This window comes from Thamnophis elegans, chromosome 9 (assembly GCF_009769535.1).
Source record: "Thamnophis elegans isolate rThaEle1 chromosome 9, rThaEle1.pri, whole genome shotgun sequence".
NCBI lineage: Eukaryota > Metazoa > Chordata > Lepidosauria > Squamata > Colubridae > Thamnophis > Thamnophis elegans.
This window is the reverse complement of record NC_045549.1, coordinates 49,447,546-49,472,449: the sequence shown is the minus strand read 5'-3', so window position 1 is coordinate 49,472,449 and position 24,904 is coordinate 49,447,546. Positions and strand designations below refer to the sequence as shown.

General features: G+C 38.8%; 2 protein-coding genes across 2 annotated transcripts in view; one reads left to right on the top strand and one right to left on the bottom strand.

The window, feature by feature from the left end:
• The window catches only part of DCTD (dCMP deaminase), a 69,983-nt gene extending 60,148 nt beyond the window's left edge, over nt 1-9,835 (bottom strand). Inside the window, exon 1 of the mRNA XM_032223807.1 lies at nt 9,769-9,835. The gene's annotated coding sequence lies outside the window, so the exon portion shown is untranslated. The remainder of the gene's footprint in view (nt 1-9,768) is intronic.
• The window catches only part of WWC2 (WW and C2 domain containing 2), a 153,396-nt gene continuing 137,823 nt past the window's right edge, over nt 9,332-24,904 (top strand). Inside the window, exon 1 of the mRNA XM_032223804.1 lies at nt 9,332-9,862. Within this exon, the coding sequence (XP_032079695.1) occupies nt 9,732-9,862 (131 nt within the window). The 5' untranslated portion in view covers nt 9,332-9,731. The remainder of the gene's footprint in view (nt 9,863-24,904) is intronic.

Sequence of the window (24,904 nt, the reverse complement as noted above, 5' to 3'; positions counted from 1 at the left end):
TTACCAATCTGAAAATCTGGTCACCTTAACCAATTGCCATGATGATTTTAGAAGGAAAGAACTATAGCTTCTCTCCTATCTTTTCTCGGTAGAGAATCATGTCATTTCTGTTTATGTGTCCATGCCTGTACTCGGAACAAAGACAGACATCCTTTTGTAGCTGGAAACTGCATTGTTTTTATTCTTTTTAGCTGATACAAATGGCACGGGTGTTGGTAGTGATGTGGTAACATTACAAGGAGAGTAGACCAGGAATATGGAGAGTCTTTTTCAATTTGGTATAAAAGGTCTACAAAGGTTAATCACCTCAATTTTATTGCTTATTTTAAAAGGGGGAAGGAACGAACTTCAGTTTAGAAGTTTGCCATCAAATTTTGTCACTAGAATGGTTTACAAATTGCTTAGATGTGGTTATGAAAGACAAAATAGCAATTTTGGAGGCATACTGCATTTTAAGACCATATAAACATTTTAAAGTACTGTCTGCTAAAAAAAACCACAATGAGAACAGTAAATCTATGACAGCAGACTATGAAATTGTCTCAATCTATGCTTAATATATAAATAACTATTCTTCCAGAAAGAGAACTGATTCCAAAATACCACATTCCAAAAAGTTCTCCTCACTCTCCCTACTAGGAAGCCCATGGCAATATGTAACCTACATGATAGGATGGTTCAGAGTTGATTCCTGTTCAAGTAATTTCTCACAGTGTGTCTCCATAGGTTGTGTTATGGGACAACATATTCAGCCCTGAATTCTAAGAAAACAATAGCTTTATGCATGCTGGACAACTTGCACTAGCCTGCAGTGGTGAATATTTGTGCATTCTGGATGAATTGTCTATATTACATGCATAAAAAAAGAAACTATTGCAGTTATCAAAAAAATGACTAGGAAATATAATTAATAATGGTTCTCTATTTTTTCATTTTAAATGTGCTAGGAAATACCAAACCATATCTTTTAACTTCATACGCCCAATTTTACTCAATTAGAAACTGCTATCAAGCCACTAGAGAATTTGTTAGATTGTATTTTATAAAGAACATAAGATAAAGATCTTGCATTGTAATTAGATAATCAAAATATAAGCCACTTATTAGAATAATGATTTGGTCCTGGTCTCCCTTTTTCTCCTTGTGCCTATTTAATTGTTTTCTCTATAAAATGCATGAGACAATACCGGTACTTATTTACCTAAATTACAGGGAAATGTGTGGCGATGTACTTATCTAAATTATAGGAGTCCTTCAAGGATTAATTAGTTAATTAATGTTTGTAAATTACTTGAAATGGAGGAAATGTAGTCAGTGAGTGTCAATTATTAAATCACAGGTTTATCTAGCTTTGCAACTGAACCCCTAATAAAGTAAGTTACATAATAGTTTCAGGTTTGAAAAGCCACTCTTACTGTCTAAAAGATATAAAGGTTTTAATTAGCAACAGTTCTGGAAAGTGCTTTTCAAGAGAAAAATACTACTAAATATTATTAAGGTTTTCCCTGAAGAAAACAATAACAAAATATAAACTCTAAAGATATAACTGCTATTCTGGGATCTATTACCTAAGGGTTTATTCGGTGGGAATATTAAGTGTATTTGACAAGTTTTTTCCTGCAAATAATTATATTTATTGCATAAATGGTAAAAAGCAAAAACTGTGTGCAATATAAGTGCTATAATTTTAAACAATGTTCAAAAGCAGTAGATTAAAGAACCATTCCTACTGAAAAAAAACCTAATGTATCTTAAGGCACTGCTGCAAAGACACTTTTAACATATATTATTCTGACTGTGCAGTGCATAGTAATGCTGAATTCTTAATGCTACAGTGGAAATAAAAGGGAACAGCAGAGGATTTAATCCAGTCTCTTATGGTTGCAGCTTTACATATGAGACATTCCAGTATACTTAACAGAATTCCTTTTCTTGGCTATAAACACAGAGATGCCTAAGGTTCTCTTGAATGAACAGGAAGTCTCACATCCCCATTATCTTGCACTTGCTTTGACTCAAGACGTGAGTTCCTTGCATTGAGGGGAAAAATGGGGAGAGAGTGATGGACTTAGGTGCACAAAGTCTTCCACTCAGTGCTTTTGCTGAGCTCTCTTAGCATGGCTTATATGAAGAGAGAAGCCATAGACTTTATTAATCTTCTGTCCCTATCTTTAAGTTCCTGTGTTGTTGTTGTTTTGAAAAGCTGATACTGTATTTTAAAAAGCAGTCTTCTTCAAGATGAACTTAATTTTTGCCAGTTTTATGGACATTTTCATTTAGCTATCTGGCTAATAGTATGGAAGGAGCTTGACATTGTTCCTGGAGACAGAGAAATTATTCTAGCCTAAAGCCATGATATTACCTGGAGATTTCCCTTTCAAGTATTAACTGATTCTGCTTAGCTTCTGAACTCAGTAAAATCCATCAAATAGTGATATCATGCATCTATATGATGCAAAGGATGGGTTTCTTATCATTTCCTCTTGAATGTAAGGGGACAGGTAATATGATAAATACTCTCATTAAAAGTTCATGACTGAAATTATGGCTTGTATGGTTCTGATTGATGCTTGAATAACTACAAATGCTGTAAAATAAATAGCTGAGCTGATATAAACTAAATAAACCTGAAAAAAAGTTGTAGTCTGCAAAACTTTAGTATTGATTCCAAGAAAACGATATGTGTCCATATACGGTAATTACTGAAAGTTTTACCTGGATATATACATTAAATGTCTATAGGAAATTTTAAAAAAATCAAATGAAAACTTCTATTTACATATTTAATGGTGCCTGTGTTATTAATCCGTTCTCTTAATTCTTCCCCAGTACTTGAAAATTACAACTTAATTCAGTTGAACTCCAATACAGAGGATTGTTTTATAGAAAAACATACATTTTAGAAATTGAATTAATTCATAGAACATGTATGCCAGACCCTATCCTGACTTTCTGAAGCTAGGAATGGAATTAATGTACATTTTTTTTCTTATTCAGATATGGAAATTGTACATCATATAATTGATTGCAAGAAAAGAAAATAGTAAATGAGATAAATGCATTGAGTCTGCATTATTTATTTTACAAATCATATAATTACAAAGATTCTTTGGATTAGTGTGTGTATTATTTGGAGAAAAGGTTACTTTTTCATGCTATAATAAATTTATCACTTTTTACATAGTAGGGCAAATTCAGTGTTTGGAAACCAGAATCAGCGAATAGGAATTTTCCCTCTGCTTTTTCTATCATATATGGTAGGTAGTCTTATGAAAATGATAATTAAAATGTGGTTTATTGAATTAAACTGGTATGTTGTTGTATACATTTGTATGAAAAGCATATATGTAGTACCATTTAAATTTAGATTGCTTGATATTCTCTGGGCAATATCCTTTAACATCCTTCACTTTCTATTATTCTTCACTTTTTGTTTTTCTACTGTACCATTAACAAGCAGATTCATGTGATCTTTCTGCACTGATTAAGTTATCTGTTGCACTGAGCAAAGTATAGAGCCCATTTATTGATCCATCAGGTCCATTTCAACCACTTCAGCTCTGACTGGAAGATTAGTGGATCCTTAGCAGACTTCAATAACTCAGTGTGTATTCTATGATTGCGAAAAATGATCATAAAGATCTTGATCATAAAACTCCTGAGCAATATCCTTATTTCTAAGAAAAGGAGAAATTACTTCATTGCACTATTTGGAGAAAAAAATGATAAAAATTATCTAAAAAACATAGCTATTCCTATGTTTTTGAGCTATACCTAATTTGTGCTTTATTAAAACAAAAAGTAAAAAGCATGGTTGTTCTCCTCGTTAGAAGATTGGATTGCAGATTAGCAAGCCCACATTTGAGATCCTAGTGCTGCCGTGAGGCAGGGTGAGCTGTCATCCTTTGCTCCATCTCCAGCCAGGGGCATGAAAAGAGCTCCCAACTGGACATCGCCCGGGCAACGGTGATGTCACCACCTAATCTTTTCAACCCAGAAGTGCCTCTGGGCTTCTGACACAAGTACAAAAGGCAAAAAGTAGAAATTGGGAACTTACTTTTGATAAAATAAAACTGCAAAGATTATGGGAAACAATTTGTGCATGACTGATCATACTGAAGAAAAGAAAACTATATCCCCTAATTTCTTTCAGAAATAAGATGGAAGATGCTGATACATTATTGGACAATCTCAGTTAAATAAAAAAGCTTCAGTATATTATTATTTAATATATCTATTATTATCCATTGTTCCTTTTTTCATATTTTTCTCTGCTTAATGTGGTGATGAAAATAAATAACAAGATATTGATTAATAGTCTTATTAAAATACATGGACAAATTATCAGATATTGGTAGAAAGACAGTACATAGCTTGTACTCTAATGTGCATAGGCTTTGGGGGAGTGGCAAATGATGAAATATGGATTGTGATGTCACAAAACATTAAATCATGACACAAGTATGAAAGATGCAAAACCTGTGCTGTAATAATTTAACATACATTTGATATCTTGACATACATTTGATCATTTTGAGGTCATATTGATTAGGAAAATGTGCCAATGATTACTTGACAAGATATAATGTATATTAAAAGAAATGAAAATGTCTTTTGTTTGAGTCTGCTCACTTTGTTATATGGAAGTGAAAGTTGTGTATGATAGTATAAATAAAAAAGTAACCTAAACACAGTGGAATGGGGTATATATAGTAAAGAAATTAAAAGTGTATTAATAAAGAAATAGGGTGGAGAATGATTGATGCACGAATGTAGATTTAATTCAAATGTGAGGTCAAAAGTCACACAGAATGAATGAGGACCAAATTATAAAAAATGTATGAAGAAGTAATTCATAAAGAAGGGCAATCTAGTAGGAAGTCATACTCAGATGGAGCATAGAAAGAAAGAAAAGTAAGACAGAGAAATGTACAAAACAGTTGTATGGAAGATGAAAGCGAACAAGGGCACTATTAATAAGTCAAGAGTGGCCATAACCACATTACTGAAGTTCACATATATTTTCTACTTGCATTGTGATGTATGTATGTATGTATGTATGTATGTATGTATGTATGTATGTATGTATATATATATATGTGTGTGTTATATTTGTGCTGATAAATAAATCCCAGTAAAGGTATGGCTAGCTGATGAGAGCTAAATAGCTTGAAATAGATCTATACTAGTCTCCCTTTATTTATTTATCAGCATAAACATACACACACACACACACACACACACACACATATATATATGTTATATTTATGCTGATAAATAAATAAAGGGAGACTAGTATAGATCTATTTCAAGCTATTTAGCTCTCATCAGCTAGCCATACCCAAGTTTGTGACTTTAAGTATATATATATATAAATAAATAAATAAATAAATAAATAAATAAATAAATAAAAGATTTTTACAACCCCCGGTATGCCCAAATATGGGAGGAAGATCACTACTTCCATTCTCTGTCCTTCGGCTCGTCACAAGAGACCACCCAGACAGAAAGCCAATATTTTTTACTGTTGCCTTTTTGTTATATTTGTTATATTGTGCTGATAAATAAATAAAGGGAGACTAGTATAGATCTATTTCCATCTATTTAGCTCTCATCAGCTAGGCATACCCTTACTGGGATTCTAGCCTGTGCTGTATTGCCTCTTAGGCAGATGTGTTAACCACTGAGCTACAGAGCTCGACTCCTTATCAGCCAAGCCAGGGTGAGAGGTATATATTTAAAGTCACAACCCCTGGTATGCCTAAATATGGGAGGAAGATCACTACTTCCATTCTCTGTCCTTCGGCTCGTCACAAGAGACCATCCAGACAGAAAACCAATATTTTTTACTGTTGCCTTTTTGTTACATTTGTTACATTTGTGCTGATAAATAAATAAAAAGCACAGGCTCGATTCCCAGTAAGGCTAGCTGATGAGAGCTAAATAGCTTGAAATAGATCTATACTAGTCTCCCTTTATTTATTTATCAGCACAAATATAACATACACACACACACACACACACACACATATGTTGTGACTCAGCAACAGTTTTCTGTGAGTCTTTTCGGGATGCAAGCTTAATTATGCAGCTGGGGCTCGTTAGGGGATATTCTGGGGATAAAAGGACGGATGGTGCCACGCCCTAGTTGCAGGAGTCAACGTTCCTTGATCCTTGATCGTGGTTTCTTTGATGTACACTTGGAAACCCTGATTCGTAGAGACTTTGGAAGAAGTGCTTTGCTTTCATTTGGTTCACCTTGTGTTGCCATAAGGGAGATTTGTTTTGTATTCTTTTATCTGGTCAGAGACTGTATTTATGTTATTTTTGGGCTCGAAGCCAGTCTGAGCCGAGAACTGATAAAGAAAGTTCCTTTTAAGTTTGTTTACCTGTCGTCTGTTAACAAGCGGAGAAGGGGGGACAGAACATACATACATACATACATACATACATACATACATACATATATGTAATTAGTGCACAACCCCTTGATATGCCCAAATATGGGAGGAAGCTCACTGCTTCCATTCTCTGTCCATCGGCTCGTCACAAGAGACCATCCAGACAGAAACCCAATATTTTTAATGCTGCCTTTTGTTATACAACACAAATACAACACAACATATATATTTGTGTGTGTATGTATGTATGTACGTACGTACATACATACATACATACATACATACATACATACATACATACGCTGCCTCCTTGACTTTTTTAACCTCTCCCTAAGGGTATCCCTGTAAGGAAAAATGGCTTACAAAGATGCAAATTACAGGGAATATACTGAACAGTATCAGTATAGACTATGTTTAGCTAGATTTCCCTATTAAAAAAATATATCCTGCCTATAATTTCTTTAGTTCACTATTTCCCAGTCTTTGCCTTCAATTCTCACAATTCTGGTTATGCATTTATGTATATCTGTTACAGTATAATGATATAATAACGGCATGATAAATTATCAATAAATATGGGAAAGATCAGTATTATAATTTTTCTTTGCCATCCTTTGCTTACCTTTATCCCTAGTATTTCTTATTCATTTATATTTATATATTGCACTTAGAAACCACTAATCTCACTCACAGAGTAAATCTGGGCAGTGTACAAACAGGTGTAAAATCTCTATATAAATATTATAGGAGAAGGCAGTTGAAAACAAGAATAAAATAATTAAAAATAAAAAGCTAGGGAGCAGCTTCAGGGCACTAACCAGCCCTATGGCTGCATGCTTCTCTGCAGGGAGTCTTCAGATATTTCCAAACCACCAGGAGACTGGGAATCCTTTTCATATCTGTGGGGAAATGTTCCAAAGGACCTGGGCAATGGTGGCAAAGATTCTTTTCCTGGATCCCACCAGTCAAAATTCTTTAGCTGACAAGGTCTGCAGCATTTATGTTTAAATTATACCTACATTTGCGTTGTAAATGTTAATTTCAGTACTAGGAAGTAAAGGGGGTAAAAGCAAGATAAGGCAGGAATAGAATAGAGTAGAATGACCAGTGTTGACCTGCAACATGTATGGCAACATTTTTTTTTGAATTTGCGTAAAGAAAACAGCCATATATATTTTGTCATTAAAATAACTACTATGTTGCCACAAACCTATCTTTGCAGTATTGAGTACTAAGATTTGTAACTCCAAACTAGGCAGCTACTTTCCCTTGTTTCTTCTTATAGAAAGTGGAGCTTTGGGGTAACAGTAGGCATTTTAATTGTTGCAAACTGGCATGCAATAATCTCATTTATATGCCATATCAGTCTTTATCATTTGTGAATACAGACTTTGGGAAGAATTGTAGCCTAGACCAGTGTTTCTCAACCTTGTCAACTTGAAGATGTCTGGACTTCAACTCCCAGAATTCCCCAGCCAGCATTCACTGGCTGGGGAATTCTGGGAGTTGAAGTCCAGACATCTTCAAGTTGACAAGGTTGAGAAACACTAGCCTAGACTATTATATGGAAAATGGGTAGATTTTGTCACAAAATATAATAAAACGATTAGCTTTTTGTATATTTGATTAACTTTTGGGATATACATAAGTGTGGGTGTTTGTACATTAAAATGGATATCTTTTAAAGGGCTCTTAAAAATAAATTGAATGAGCAAATTGTATGGAAAATTCCAGAGAGCTAGGCTGTGGTATGTTGTACTACCCTAGCTATTCTCAAATTTCCTAAGAAGGGACTAGATAGAAGAATCTTAATAGTGAATGAGCACACAAGCTTGTGGAAATATTGAGTGTTTGTTCTCCTTAATTGGTCTCTGATTTTTTAAGTAATTGCTATTTTTGAAATGAAATACTATGGGATTTCTATTTGTTCACAGACAGGATTTCCCAGAACTGATGGCACTATTTTTTTTCTCTGTGCTTTCCATTATTCATATCAACCACTGAGCTACAACTTGTGATCTAGTAGAATTAACACTAGGCATATTGGCAGTATGTCAACGTTAATTTAATACGGCTTATCCCATATGTGAATGTCTATTGCTCTCCTTCTACCAAAACTTCAGCAGAGGGGTAGAGGTCACAACTCCCAGCATGAATACCCAGATTAAAGTTCTGAAAATTGCACCTCAACACACCTGGGGAATGCCAAGCTGGGTGATGCAGTCTATTAGTCTCCAGCACTGAATTCTACCTGTTTGTTACAGGACTACTAACTTTGTCTTCCTATTAAAGCTAAGCTTTATGTTGAAATACATCTCTTTGCTGAGAGCACATCTATAAATAATTCACTGCCCTGTCCATAAACAAAAAATAATATAAAGTAAAGACATTACGGTGAAGAAAAACAGTTTTCTCAGTTCTGGTTTCAGTGTGATCTGTGGGTATTCCATTATTCCGACAGCAACTTGGGAAAACATGAAATCTTCTGGAAAATAGAAGCTATCTCCTTAGGTACTGAATTGACAGGAAAGCTCTCACAGGACTATAATCACAGGATTATGTGTGTGTGGGGGGGCGTGGTAATCGGAGCCGAGAATTATTAGATTTTCACCACCAAATCTACAGAAAAATTGTAGAATGGGAGAAATACGTTGTTTATTTTGAAAAAGTTGCGCACGTCTCACCTTTTCCCCCTTTTGGGACTTACGGTCCTTCCTCCCCTCCCCCACTTTTTTTTCAAGCAACTTTTTAAAAAGTCACTAGAACTTGCGCTGCTCAGTTCTACACCCCCCCCCTTTCCGTCTCTTCCAATCTGCCCCACTCTTGGTTCTCCCCTCCCCCCTCCCCCCCCCCCCGGGATGTGCGTGCCTCTTCCTCCCAGCGCAGCACATTCTTTTGCAGGACGGGGGCTCTTCCAATCTTCCCTTCGTGTAGCGGGGTGGCAGGGAGAGGGTTAACGCTCAGGAATGCACCCGCCAGGAATGTGCATGCAGATGAGATGGATGCTAATCTCATGCTAATGAGTGGCCGCCGCCGCCGCCGCTCGGGACTGAGCCGGTTCTCCCCCCTCCCCCCCGGAACATAAGTAGCGCCTCGTCTTAGCCTGGACCCCCTGACCCCCTTCTGCCAATACGGAATAAGGCCCGAAGGCGGAGGCTCCGTCCAGACACGGTGGGCTGAAATTTAGGAGAATTTCCTGGCCCATTGCACGGTTCTGCCTCCCTCCACCCGCCCAGATCTCCAGGGGAAGGAGGGGGAGTCTTTTCCCGCTTCCCTCCTTTTCTTTCTTGTTTGCTGTCCCTATGGAGCAGCTAAACCCCGATTTCGACCATGCCTAGAAAAATGGGGAATGGGCAATTGCCCTTACCCGACGGCTGGGAGGAGGCGAGGGATTACGATGGGAAAATCTTCTACATCGACCACAACACCAAGCAGACCAGCTGGATCGACCCTAGAGACAGGTGGGTGTAGATCGCCTCTCCAAATCCCAGTGCGCGAAGAGGAGGGGGTTGAACGGGGGGGGGGGGAGAAGGGGGAAAGTGGCGTCAGGCGCATTTGTCCTCCTAACTTTAGGAGGAGTTGAGTTTGTTCCCCCCCACACCTCTCTAGTCCCCTCCCCGGTATAAGCGAGAGTCTCACATAGTTACATAATAAAGATAGTGACAATAACAACAACAACAACAACCTGCAAGGCAGAAAGGGGAAGTGTTCCTTTCCGCCCCAGCATTATCTTGGAAGGAGAAGAGGGTGGTAGCATGCAAGCTTGTGTATTTCTGGCATGCGTTGTCTGGCAAGGGTGTGTATTGGAGACAGTGACTTGGAGGGAAAGTGACTGTAGGCTGCAAAGTGAGAAAGAGAGTCGTAAGGAAAGGCAAGAACTCCGGTGAACATTCTCTCTCTTCTGACTGGAACCAAACACGGATCAATTGATCAATCCAGATTTTATTTAATGAGTGTGTTGAAATGTTTCCCACCAGACTATGATTTGCCTATAGAACCGAAAATGAAGTTCTCTTTTTATAAAACTCCTTAAGGGAAATTATGGGATTTTAAAAAACAACAGCTGATTTTAAAAAAATATTTAATTTTCATAGAAGTTCTGCAATGTGTCTCTGTGCCTATTAAAAGAATTGGGTCAAGTTAGAGGATTTTTGAACATAGTTTTCTACAGCACAAAGAAAAAGGATGCTGGATCTCCAGAGATAGTGGTATTCTGGGTTTTGAAATTTTGGTTAGAATATAAACCATCTCCCTGATGAAAAGGTAAAATATATTTAACAAATCATCTAGGTACACAATTAAAAAGGTGAAATTAGTTAGGCCATTTGCTCATCTACTTTTGGAACTAAAGATTTGAACTGTAATGTGTTTTAACGTTTTTATTTTTCTAAAAACCTGGCTTATTCCAGACAAAAGCATGTTCTGAGTCTCAGATTTGTACCATCTCATCCTTTTCAAGGTGAAGCCCTTGTAATGAAATTGAGAGAAGTCTAATCAGGCCTGGCACTTGAGTTTTTAGAAGTAGGCCTCAACAGAATCCTTTTCTCTCTCCTAATCTCCCCAGATTATAAGAAGAGAGATTTATTAAAATAAGAGAGGAAGTTTAAACATTTATTTAAAAATAGAGGGGAAAGTCTATATTAATTTTACAATAGAATGCCTCATGTTTAATACTTTTTATGAAAGTAATTTTCTTTTAATTGCAACCATCACAATTAAGTGATACTGAAATCTAAGATTACTTAAATTAAGGAAAATATTGCTCTAGTATATACTATAATATTCATTAACATACATAATTCTTCACTCACTTTTCAGACTTAGGTGCTGCTTATCTTTATTAAACTAATAAAATCCAGTATCACTTAACTAATAAAAGCCATTAGAAATTTATGTCACAAACCATGCTGAATGATTAATGAAGGACTTGTTTTAAATTTCCTGGTTGAAATAAGAAAGGGTAGCTGTAACATTTCTGATTGTATCAGAGTCATGGTGCTTCTATAGGAAAGTTTGTTATATGCCTTGCTGCAGTGTCAGAACTTCTTCCCTGATGAATGGGTTAATAAAATGGATTTATATTTAGAAATGTTGATAGGACAATTTACATTACATTGTTTCTGAAAACTTAGAAGAACTTCTTAAACAAAATAGGAGCAATCCTTGACATGATTGGGTATTCAAGTATACACATACCTAGTATTTTAACTTATTCGGCATTTTCAATTGGTTCATTTTAGCTGATCTTACAACTTTTTATAGATTAAGCATATTTTTTCTGAAAACAAATGCAGTATATGGTGCACATTCAGATTTCTTGATATTCAGACTAAAATCAAATACTGATTTGTTATGTTGACTCTCCTAAAAATGCTTCTGGTTTTCTTTTCACCTAGAAGAACTACACATACAACTCTATAATCATGTTTTTTTCAATAAAGGAAAGACATACAACATATTTTGTGATAATGAGACTTGAAATAACTACTATTTCATTAATGTCCTTATTTCAGAAGGCTTGAGACATTTTCAGCCCTTAGCTTGACTGTATTTTCTTTCAGAAAAGCTAATGAAGTGAAGTCCTTGTTTAAATAGTGTAGGAGACAGTGTTTGGAGTAACTCTATTAATGCCTGTCAATCTCTTTACTCACTGTTACAAAACAAACAGAAAGAGGTTGTACTTGGTACTTGAGATAATCGATAACTAATGTATAGGTCTTGACCAGACAAAATTATATACAAAAAGAAGGAAAAGTAGGCAAGTCATTCCCTTTTATCTGAATTCAATATATACATAGTTTGATACTCATTCTTCTATAATACACAGTCTATTTAACAGGCAAACTTTCTATTTTAATTCTATATGATTAAATTTGAAATTAAATCTTATTATGGTTATCATGCAATTTACCCCTAAGAAAATATACACAACTGTATACCATTATGCAGGTTTGTTTTGTATGGTTACACAGAAGTAAAGAATCTACTTTCAACCCTTATACACAGGTATATTGGATCATAGTTGGCATATTTTTAGATGCAAATTTATTTGCACTAGTGTCATTTGGATTATTATAATCCATTCTATTTGAGGCTGCTTTATAGATGACATGGAAACACCACCATTGCAGCAGCTTGTATTATTATGAATCCATTGTGATTTGCTTATAAACTACACTGATGCTGGAACTGCACTGATTACCAGTTTGCTTTGAAATAAATTCAAGGTGCTTGTTTCACTTTTAAAACCATGGCTATTATAGTTTACGACCCAAAGCAATCTTTGGAATTGCTTTGATCCAATTATTTATGCCCGTACAAAATACCAGGTAAAAAAGGCTTCCTTAGAATCCTATCACTTGGGTAAAGTAAGCTTTAGGGACTTGAAGGTGGAACATTTCAGGTGCTGCTCCTGTTCTTTGAAACATCAATCCTCCTAAGAATTGGACTTTGGGGTAGATGAATTGATTGTGCCTTTGGTTTGAATTGGGTTTGTTTATTGGTAATATGAATTGTCTGTTACTTATTTTATTTTTATGTATACTTCAAGCCTTATTGTATAGAATACAGCAGTGATGGTGAACCTTTTGGGCATTGAGTGCCGAAAAGGGAGCACTTCCCATGTGCGCATGTGCACACGCTCATCTGGGCCATGACCGGTAAGAGGAGCTGCCCAGCTAGCATGCGCAGAATGGAAAAGAACTTCTGTTTTATTTTCCAGCAAGCAAGTCTTACGGTTACTACCGTGCATGCACACGCACTGATCAGCTGGCCGGTGCACATGCTCACGCCAGAAAATGGAAGACCAGTTTTCTGGCACTACTGCACGCAGAAAGGCCAGCTGATCATCACGTGCACATGCATGCCAGGAACCCAGAAGAGGAATGGGTGACACCACATGTGCTAAACGACATGGGTTCGCATGCCACTTCGGGCACGTGTGCCATAGGTTCACCATCATGGAAATAGGGCATCTAACTCACTCAGAATTGATTATATTAGGCACAGAACCTGTAATTGGAATGTATACAGTTAGTCCTCAGCTTACAGCCATGCAGTTAATGATGGTTCAAAGTTAGGATAGCCTTGGAAAACATGACTAATGACCTGTGCTTTCACTTTAAACTGTCAAACCAGCCCCACGATCAAATGATTGCAATTGTGGTGCTTGGCCACTGACTTACATTTATGACAGATTGCAGCATTCTGTAGCCACCGATCACAGTTTGCAACTTTTTTGCCAGCTTTCAGCCCAAAAATTGTTCATTTTTTGGATTCACTTAAGGACCATGTGATTCATTTAACATGATTCACTTAATGATCACCATAAAAGTTACCAGAAAATCAGCTCCACCTTGATTCACGATTCCAGTTATTTGTAATGAAAATTCCACTCCCAATTATGGTAATAAATTGAGGGCTACCTGCCTTGATGTCTGGAGCTACTATAATAAAGACCAGATCCATCCCAAACCTTTTTAAAAGTAGTTGTTTTTGTTGCTAGAACTGCTTTTATGATGGGGTGTTCAGGTTGCATTGATGACCCTATTGCCATATAATATTTGGCATAAATCTGAGCCATTTCTAATAGAAAGTTAAAATATTCTTCCCTTCATATAATACCGTGTTTCCCTGAAAATAAGACAGGGTCTTTGTTAAGTTCGTTATTAATTGAAGAGGCAGTTGAGGTAAGAGAACAGCTATTTATTAGGTAGAACGGCAACAGCAACTATGTACAGAGATTCAGCACCTTGCCCTGCTTGACAGCTATTTATACTAGAGCTGTCAAGCAGAGCAACCAATAGGAATGCTTAGACAGGCCGCGCTCAGCCAGCCATGCCTTAGCCAATCAGGCACGGCTGAGCTGTTGCTGGCTGTCAGTCATATATCGAGGACTTGCAACTGGTCGTAATTGGAGGACTTTAGGACCAGTTGCAAGTCGAGGACTCAGCACTCATTTCCCCCTAGCGAGGGCTCATGCACAAATGAAGTGCATGTGTAATCGCTTTAGTAGGCAGGCTGGGGTCGGACCCGCCCAGAACGCCTCAGTTGTAGCAGCGCCGTTGACGAGGTAATGAGTCCCTGTGGTAGCTCCTCCCTGAAGGGAGTGTAGCTCCGGGCGACGTCATCGCGGCCTACCCCCAGAGGTGGATCCTGCAGAATGGGTAAGTCCGGGCGTGGTGGCACAATGGATGGAGGCGAGGCTGGTAGGGGCTGCCAGAAGGCGGTGGCCGGATAGGAGAGGCCTGATTGGGTGAAGGCCTCATGCAGAAGATGGTTGGGAGGTGCAATCTCAGGTGGAGATTGAACTTGGGCAGGCTGCCAGAAGGCGGTAGCTGGGCAGGAGAGGCCTGATTGAGTGAAGGCCTCAGGTGGAAGTCCATGTAACGACAGAACGGGTTGAAACGAAACTTGGGCCGGCTGCTGGTCAGTGGCGGCTGGGCAGGCAGGGCCTGATTGTGAGAAGGCTTTGGGTGGAAGGTGGCGCCTCAGTTGATCCACATGGCACCTCCATTTACTGCCATCTGGGAAACCGACCCTGTAAGAGCAGGGACTGGTTACAGTAGTGATGGTGGCAGGCACCCACTTTGGATCCCCAGAAAAGTTCCGAGCGTAAACTAGGTCCTCCTCCCTAAAAAGGTGGTGAGGGGCCCCCAGGTTGCAAGGCTGCTGCCCGGTATAGAGAGGGTGCAGCCTGTCCAGGGTGGTTCACACACGGCGACCCATCAGCAGTTCAGCGGGGCTTTTGTTGACTACTGGGCAAGGGGGGAGTGCTGACCTAGGAGGTAAGCAGCCACCCTTGCCGGCCAGTTGCCCCGGTCCATTCTGTCCAATGCCTCTTTGGCTGAGCAGACATCACATTCCACCCGGCCATTGCAAGCAGGATGTTACGGGGTGGTTGGAGCATGGCGGATCCCTTGCATGGTCAGGAAGGCCGTAGATGCAAATTGTGGGCTGTTGTCGGACACGATAATGTCCGGCAATCCGTGGGTTGCGAAGAGGTGCCGCAAGGCCCGCAAGGTGCTTTCCATTGTGGTAGAAGACAAAAGGACAAGCTCCACCCAATGGGAATAGGTGTCCACGACCACCAGGAAACTCTGCCCATGGAAGGGACCCGCAAAATCCAGGTGGATTCTAGACCAGGGCCCCTAGGAATCTCCCAGTCCCGGGCAGGTACAGTGGGGGGAGCAGGGTGGGACACCTGGCAAGGGAAGCAATGGCCCACCCAAGATGCTATCTGATGGTGGAGGGTGGGGGGAATGATGACGCGGTCACCCCAAAGCAAGCACCCACTGTGGAGGGAAAGCTCCATCTGGCGGGTCTGTAAGGTAGCGGAAAATGTTGGAGACCTTTCCCAATGGCCACCCTCTCTACACCCAAGTGAAAACTTGGGAAAGGATGGGGTCAGCCATAGAGTGGGCCACCAGGTCAGAGGCAGTGAGTGGCAGGTCCAGCGAGGCAATGGAGAGCACGGAAGTGGAGGGAAATGGGTGAGAGTCAGCCGTAGGGAGGGGGCAATGGCTGAGGGCATCAGCATGCCCTAGCTGCTTGCCTGGACGGTACTGCAGCGTATAGGAATACGCCACAAAGAATTCCATACAGCAAGTCATCCTAGGAGAGAGAATGGGAGGGGTAGGATGGTCACTGGCCAGAAGCCCAAGGAGAGGCTTGTGGTCAGTGAAGAGAGTAAAGTGCCATCCGTATAGGTAGTCATGAAACTTTTTAATCCCGGAAACGGCAGCCAGAGCCACTTTGTCGATCTGGCTGGCTCTCAGCGGAGAAGAGTGCCCGAGAATAAAAAGCTATGGGGGCTTCTGAGCCATTGGAGAGTACATGGCTCAGAACCGCCCCCAGACCAAAAGGGGAGGGGTCACATGCCAGCGTTAGTATCAGCTTGTCATTGTACTGTACTAAGAAAGCCGCTGACGTAAGCATGGCTTTGACAGCCGCGAACACATGAGCCTCGTCGCTGCTCCAGTACCAGGCCATGGATCGGTCGAGCAACCAATGCAGCGGCTCGGCTAGTGATGCCTTATGAGGCAGGAAAGTTGCATAAAAATTCAGAAGGCCAAGGAACACCTGCAGCTCCGCCTTAGAGGTGGCCATGGGGGCATTCCAGATGGCAGCAACTTTGGAGGGGGTAGGATGGATGCTCTGGGCATCTATTAAGAAACCCAGAACTGGCCGTGTTAAACATCTCGGGACCACACAAGCTTAAGAAAAAACTGCATTTGTGGTCCGAGGGTAATTAGTGGTTGTTATTCGCGATGAGGAAACACTCAAAATGCTCTAAGAAACCAGCCCATGACTCGCCAGTGGTCCCGAAGGGTGCAAAAGGCGGTAGCAAAGCCATAGCTGTCGCGGAGTCGAGGGGAAAAAAATTCCACTTGGTATGTGGAAAGGAAATTAGTTGAGTTTCCTTTTCGCAGCTGTTCAGGCTGGAACCTTCAGCATCCCACCTTCGTCACCAGTTTTAAGTTCGTTATTAATTGAAGAGGTGTGAGGCAGCTGAGGTAAGAGAATAGCTATTTATTCAGTAGAACAGCAACAGCAACTATGTACAGAGATTCAGCACCTCACCCTACTTGACAGCTATTTATACTAGAGCTGTCAAGCAGGGCGACCAATAGGAATGCTTAGATAGCCCGCACTCAGCCAGCAGCGCCTTAACCAATCAGGCGCAGCTGAGCTGTTGCTGGCTGTCAGTCGTATGTTGAAGACTTGCAGCCGGTCATAAGTTGAGGACTTTAGGACTGGATGCAAGTCAAGGACTCAGCAGTCTTATTTTCTTTTGACTCCTGAAATAAGCGCTTGGCCTTATTTTTGGGGAGGTCTTATTATTTTTGAGGTACAGGAGGCGGCAAGTGTGGTCACCTCATGGCTGCTGCTGTGTTGCAATATTTTTGGGGAGGGCTTATTTTGGGGGGGCTTATTTTAGCGAATGCGCTCAAAAGCCCAATTGGGGTTATTATCCGGGGAGATCTTATTTTCGGAGAAACATGGTAGAAATGTAGTCATTTGCAATGTAACAAATTCATAGTGGTCTCAATAAAATCAACTATTTCAGAAATATGTATCTATGATTAATTTTTGACCCCCATATGTGCAATATTAAAAGTATGTCACTTGATTCAGTGTCTCTTGGTGGCTCATAACAATAAAAAATTACAATCAAATCACTGAAATGTGAGAGATAAACGAAAAAATATGGCACGCACAATAAAGTCTTATTTTCTCTTTCCAAAGGCCTGGGTGAACTGCCAGGTCCTCATGGCTGTTCTAAATAACTTGTTTCAGAAGGCAAGTGTTGCTATAGACAAGGCAGATTTCTAGAGTCTGGATAAATGACATGTTTAACTGAAGAAACCCAGAGTACACCAACCCTGCAGAATCAAATTAGTCAAATTATGTGTTATCTTGCTCAGTAGTAGTAACTATGAGAGAGATCTTAGAGTCCTAGTGGACACCCATTTAAATATGAGCCAGCAGTGCGCAAAAAAGCCAACACAGTTCTAGGCTGCATAAACAGAGGGATAGAATCAAGATCATGTGAAGTATTAATACCACTTTATAATGCCTTGGTAAGGCCACACTTGGAATACTGCATTCAGTTTTGGTCGCCACGCTATAAAAAAGATGTGGAGACTCTAGAAAGACTGCAGAGAAGAGCAATAAAGATGATTAGGGGACTGGAGGCTAAAACATATAAAGAACGGTTGCTGGAACTGGGTATGTCTAGTCTGATGAAAAAAAGGACTAGGGTTGACTTGATAGCAGTGTTCCAATATCTCAGGGGCTGCCACAAAGAAGAGGGAATCAAGCTGTTCTCCAAAGCACCTGAGGATAGGAAAAGAAGCAATGGGTGGAAACTAGTCAAGAAGAGAAGCAACTTAGAACTGAGAAATTTCCTGACAGAACTGCAAATTGTTCAGTGGAACAACTTGCCTCCAGAGATTGTGAATGCTCCAACACTGGAAGTTTTTAAGAAGATATTGCATAACCATTTGTCTGTAGTGTTTCCTGCCTAAGAAGGCGGTTGGACTAGAAGACCTCAAAGGTCCCTTCCAACTGTTATTCAATTTCAATTTCTATTTTTATATCATACATAAGCATGCCATCCACATTTCTAGTCATGCCCTTCCAAATGCAATATCTTCTATCTCTCAGCATCTCCCAATCTTTTAACCAAACTAAGCAGCAAACCAGAAAATATACTTAAATCTGATAAGGCTAAACGTCTTTCCTTGGCATAATGTGGAACTATATACTTAGCTCTTGTTGTTTTTTTTTTTACCTTACCAAACAAATTTAGATATCTCTTTCTGCTGTTCTTTTAATAAATAGTGAAAATAGATGTTGTTTGTAAAGGAATAGCATTCTGAATATTCTAGAGCAAGAGTTGAACTCATGATTTATTATATCTGCTAAAAAATCTGTCATTTCGGGGAGTGTCTGATTTTTTCTATATTTTTTATTTTATGCATTTCTATCTGCTATTTAGAATAGAATAGAATAGAATAGAATAGAATAACAGAATTGGAAGGGACCTTGGAGGTCTTCTAGTCCAACTCCCTGCCTAGGCAGGAAACCCTATACCACTTCAGGCAAATGCTTATCCATCATCTTCTTTAAAACCTCCAGTGTCACAACTTCTGGAGGCAAGTTGTTCCACTGATTAATTGTTCTAACTGTCAAGAAATTTATCCTTAGTTCTAACTTTATTAGGTTCTACCCATTGCTTCTTGTTCTACCCTCAGGTGCTTTGGAGAATAAGTTGACTCCCTCTTCTTTTTAGCAGTCCTTGAGATATTGGAACACTGCTATTATGTCACCCCTAGAACCTTTTTTTCATCAGACTAAACATACTCAGCTCCCACAACCATTCTTCATATGTTTTAGCCTCCAGTCTCCTAATTATCTTTATTTATCTTCTCTGCACTCTTTCTAGAGTCTCAACATCTTTTTTACATTGTGGCGACCAAAATTGGATTCAGTATTCCAAGAGTGAGCTTACCAAAGCATTATAAAGTGGTATTAATACTTCACGCGATCTCTATTCTATCCCTCTGTTTATGCAGCCTAGAACTGTTTTGGCTTTTTTTGGCAGCTGCTGCACACTACTGGCTCATATTTAAATGGTTGTCCATTAGGACTCCAAGATCCCTCTCACAGTTACTACTATTGAGCAAGGTACCAGATACTGTACCTGTTGTACATTTTGTTTTTCTTGCCTAAATGTAGAACCTTACTTTTTTCACCATTGAATTTCATTTTGTTAGATAGTGCCCAACATTCAAGTTTGTCAAGATCCTTCTGTATCTTGAGCCTATCTTCTGGAGTGTTGACTATTCCTGCCAGTTTGGTGTCAGCTGCAAATTTGATGAGTTCCCCATCAATTATAGTTATCTCTATATTCTGAGTCCCTTTCTACTGTCTCTCTTGACTGTTAGCTTTTGGTTAAGCTTTTTTTAAAATTGCTTTCAGAAACCTTAATAAAGTTATAAAAAATAAACAAACTAAAGTATCAATTAAACTTGCAAATGAAGTAGTATCAATAACAACATTCCAAGCTCTTTTGTGAAAATCTATTCTTCGACCAGAATGACATAAATCATAAACTGATGCTTTATACTTGGGTAGGAAACTTGAGGTTGCAAAAAGAATGCTTTGCACATCTTAATTTAGCGTCTGATTTTAAGGTTGAAATTATTGATCTATACCAATTTTTCTCAAATTTGGCAACTTTAAGATGGGTGGACTTCAACTCCCCAGCCTCCACCTTCTGGAAATTGAAATCTCTTCCTCTTATAAGTTGCTAAGTTTGAGAAACACTGATCTATACTTTTGGGTAATATAGTATAAGTAACTGGGCATAAGCAATTTTTGTAGCTTTTGCCTGTAATCTTGGGAACTAGAAACTGAATGCAGTACATTCTGATAACCTGTACAAAAATCACCTAACATAATTGGCCATACTGTTATCTGTAAATAGCATCTCTTTTGCTTTGGGGATTGTCAATTTGGTTTCTTTCATGCAGTGTTCAAGGTTTCTTGTTTTTCTCAAAGCAGCAATCTGTTAGTGTTCAGGAAGAATAACTTGTAAGAGCCCTGAGTGATATATGAAATAGATTTTATCAGTGTTGAGAAAAAAGAGAAATAGTTTAATAATTCACAGTAACAATGGAGTGGAATTCTAAAAAGATGGTGTGCTGCTCCTTGTCACTTGAGTTACTTATAGTATAAAACTTCAGTTCTAAAGCAAACGTGCAATTTGGTATCATGATTTATGGTCATGCACTTTTCTTAAAAGGGAAATCTATAATACTGTTGCACGGTGTACATTATTCATTAGGATTCGGATAGTTCCCATTAAAGCTTTGTGAATGACATGATTAACTATTTGTTTAAAACCCTCCTGTATTAGCACTATGTAATACAGCTACTTTAGCTTCAAGAAAAACATGTCTTTTGGTATTACTAGTATTTAATATTATAGGTATAAGTGTTGGTCATACTTAATTTAATAATTTTGACAAGAATTGAAGCCAGGTGCAGCACAGTTCTTTTGATTTACACATAAAAAGCCAAAGTAGTTAGTTATTTGGCAGATAAAAATATAAAGGCAAATATATAGATAGATAGTCCTACAACCACAACTGGAACTGGATTTCCAATTGTAAATTATTGCAGTTATAAGTTAAGGCACTCATGTGAGTGAACCCAATATTATGACACTTTTTGCGCCATGACAAAACTATAGAAAACTAGCTGGTCAGAATATAACAAGAAATGTAAAGGAGTTATGAGAAGAGGTGCAAAACATATAATCCATGAGACATATGTGAAATTGGTAAGGTGTGTAGAGTGCAAGAACTTTCAATTCTATCGCTAGTTATTTCATTCGCTGTTTTTTGCTTTCTGTTTCTTGAGTCTTTTCCACGTTAGAAAATCTTTCTAGAATCAAGGAGCTACAAGAATATTTTTGGTAATTATCTGTTCAGTAATTTAGACAATTACTTTGCTTACATATTTTGAGGACCAAATACATTAATCAACACTATGTACATCTAATTATTTGTGTGAAATTAAAACACTTTTTGTAAGGAGGCGGCAGTATAAATATAATAAATAAGATAAAAAAGAATAACTGTATTCAAGCTTTGCACCTGTACTGTTGCAAATGTCTTGTGGTGATTGAGGACAAAGATCCTGCAAATCTAAAAAGAAAAGTTTTCAGTCTTAAAAAACAAGCTAAACCTAGTCATGGTCTGTTGCATGCTTGGCATGCGTCCATAGAGTGCACAACGAGTGGTGGGAAGCAGCAGCCACCCTCAGTACATACTGACTAGTATAGAGCAAATTGCATTGAAGGGATTCTGAAAACTTCCTGACAACTAACATTTATCTGGATTTCTTGTATATCTGGTAACTCTAATACTGATACAACTTGCTGGTGCTTTTTTGTCCCTGAGCTGCCTCTGCTGTAGTTTCTTCCCAAGAGCAATTTGTGTCTGAAAACATAAATACTTCAATTCTATGGGTTTAATTGTATTGTCCAATTTCTCCATTTCCTAAATGAACCAGCAACAATTTTTGGAGGGCAAGAATGGATGATGATGTTTCTTTATGCTCACTCTTCCTATTGTAAATGCAGACTTGCAAATTCTTGCTGTGGTTTTGAACTATTCTTTTCCCTACACAGGTAGCCCTAGACTTAACAGCCACAGAATTCTGGTTGTAAGTCATTGCAGTTGTAAGTCAAGGCACCACATAACCAGACTTTATTTTATGATAATTTTTATAACAAGTCTCCATGGTTATTAAGTGGACTACATTATTTTAAGTCGGAACCCATTTTATCCAATGGAATTTTTTTGCCAGTTTTTGCTAGAAAATGGCAAAAAACAGCAAAACTTTATCATGTGACCACAGGACACTATAACATGTTGTAAATGCGAGCCACTTACCAAGGACCCAAAATGTGATTGTATATCCTAGGGAATAGTGCAGCGCAGGTGAAACTTTAAGAACAGGGTACAAGTAACTCTTTAAAAGTCTATTGTAACTTCAAACAGTTGTTAACTCACTAGTTGTAAGTTACTGGTTACCTGATGTTGTCCTGAATGCTCCTATTTACTTGGCTAGTGTTTTGTTTTTGTTTTTTTGTTACAGACTTGACCTCTGCATTTCATTGGCTACTTTACACGGGTAGGAACACACATTAATTGAGTCAATTGGTTTCTAATGACTTTTAAAAACCCTGTAGAAAGATCTCTCTTTCTTTCTTTCTCCTAGTTAATTTCCCTAATTCTCTATTTCTTTAAAAAATAACACCAGCAATATACTATTTCGTTTTTCTCACTCACTTGAGATAATGTGTTAAGAGCTGAGGGTGCCATTTTGCAAGGAAAGGTTGAACAATTACCAAGTACATATATTTTCTTGCTTCATTCAACTATGTAATGCAGCAATCTACCTTGAAACAATTTCTAAAGCAGTTATATGCACATTGTAAATGAACAGCTGCTTTAACTGTTCAAAAATAAGAGCTTCAAAAGTGCCCACATGGTTAGCTATACAAAAGGCATGTGTACACTGGTATTTTGTGCCGCATACAGTAAAGCAAGCTAGAGACCTAATGGATATTTAAAACATAAACAGAAGTGTAACAGCTATTGCTGTCCAACAGTTAATATTTGAAAAAAAAATACACTTTGTGATTAAGCAATATAATTCATAGAACAGATATTAAGACTAATAATCATTGATAGGCTGTCCTCTATGAATTTGTTCAGCCCTCTGTTACATTTGTAAAAAAATAGTCATTGTTATATCTGATGGCAGTGGAAGACATTTAACTGTGGGATTGGAAAATATGACAATTCAGAAGTACTAGTAGCACGTGGTTACTTGAGAAGATTCAGTAGATTGTGCAAAAATATGTGGCTAATATATCTTGATTTTCGTTCCACTGTAACCAAGCCTGAGATTAAACTTTTGATATAAAAATAATGAATTAACTTTTGATGTTCTTAAGTCATGGAAGGAGTTAATGGCTGATAAATATTAAATGGGTAGTTTCAGTCCTTCCAGTGCATATAATGACTATATTAAAAAGGATGAGTCCCCTATAATTGGTTTTAATTATTACCATATTTTTGGACTATAAGATGCTCCGAACTATAAGATGCACATTAGTCTTAGAAGATGAAAACAAGAAAAAAAATCTGCCTGTGCCTCCCAGCATCCATCTGGTATTCATCTGGCTCGCATCCTTACAGCAAACAGCCTGGTTAGCTTCAGCACGTTATCGCAGCCCCGGCACGTGGCTCAACAGGGCTCCACTCCATTGTGCCCACCACTGGCCAACTGAGCTGAGCTGTTGCCGCTGTTGGGAAACACGAGTCTTCGCTGCCGAACAACTGATTGGCAGTTGGATTGGCCTCCCAGAATACAGCTAATCAGCTGTTCTAAACAGCGCAGCCCATTCGCTGTGGCCTGTTTGCTGCTGCCGCTGTGGCCCATTCGCCATCGCAGCCTGTTTCTTGCCGCAGCCCATTTGCCATGATCAGTTTGCTGTGGCCCATTCACCGCTGATCACTATAATCGGTGGTGAATGGGTGGTGGTGTTATGTGGTGGCGATCCCTTCCACCTAGAACAGCTGATCGCCGCCATACCAATCTCCCTCCCCCCACCTCAATATTAGCTCTATAAGGCACAGACATTTCCACCCACTTTTTTTGGGGGGGGGGAGGAAAGTGCATCTTATAGTCCAAAAAATACGATAGTTCTTTTCTTAGAGTCAACTGTCACCAACAAAGATATCCCCTCCTCTGTATTAAGATCAATATTGTACACAAAATGGTAAAGATTTTAGAATGAACAAAGGAATGCTGTGGAGATTAATAATAATCTGATTCATTTAATCAAACATTCCTAAAATATTATTCAGATGATTACAGACTTCATTATGGACAACAAAAAGAAATAAAGCTTTAACACTTTTTGGTGGACTTTAGTATACCTGTATTTTTTGGAGTATAAGACGCACCAAGGTTTTAAGGAGGCAAAAATTTTTAAAAAGTTTTTGCACTCTGCACACCTCCCCAAAACCGCCCGTTTTTCGCGAAAATGGGCCGTTTCTTTTTCAAAAAAAGGCATGGATAGCCCTTAGGAGGCTTGTAGAATGCTCGGGGGGGGGGGTAATGGGCAAAAACAGCCCGTTTTTTGTGAAAATGGGCCATTTTTTTTCTAAAAAAGGGCATGGATAGCTTTTAGGAAGCTTATAGGTTCCTAAAACCTGGGGGCTGGGGGGGGGATTGAGCTCATTTATGCCCCCCAGTCCTCAGGAGCTCTCTGAAAGCCTCCTACAAGCTATGCACAGCCATTTTGGTGAAGGGGCAGGGTTTCAGGAGGCAAAAAATGTATTCAGTGTATAAGATGCACCCATATTTTCAGCCTCTTTTTTGAGGGTGGGGGAAATTTGCCTAACTTTTAAATT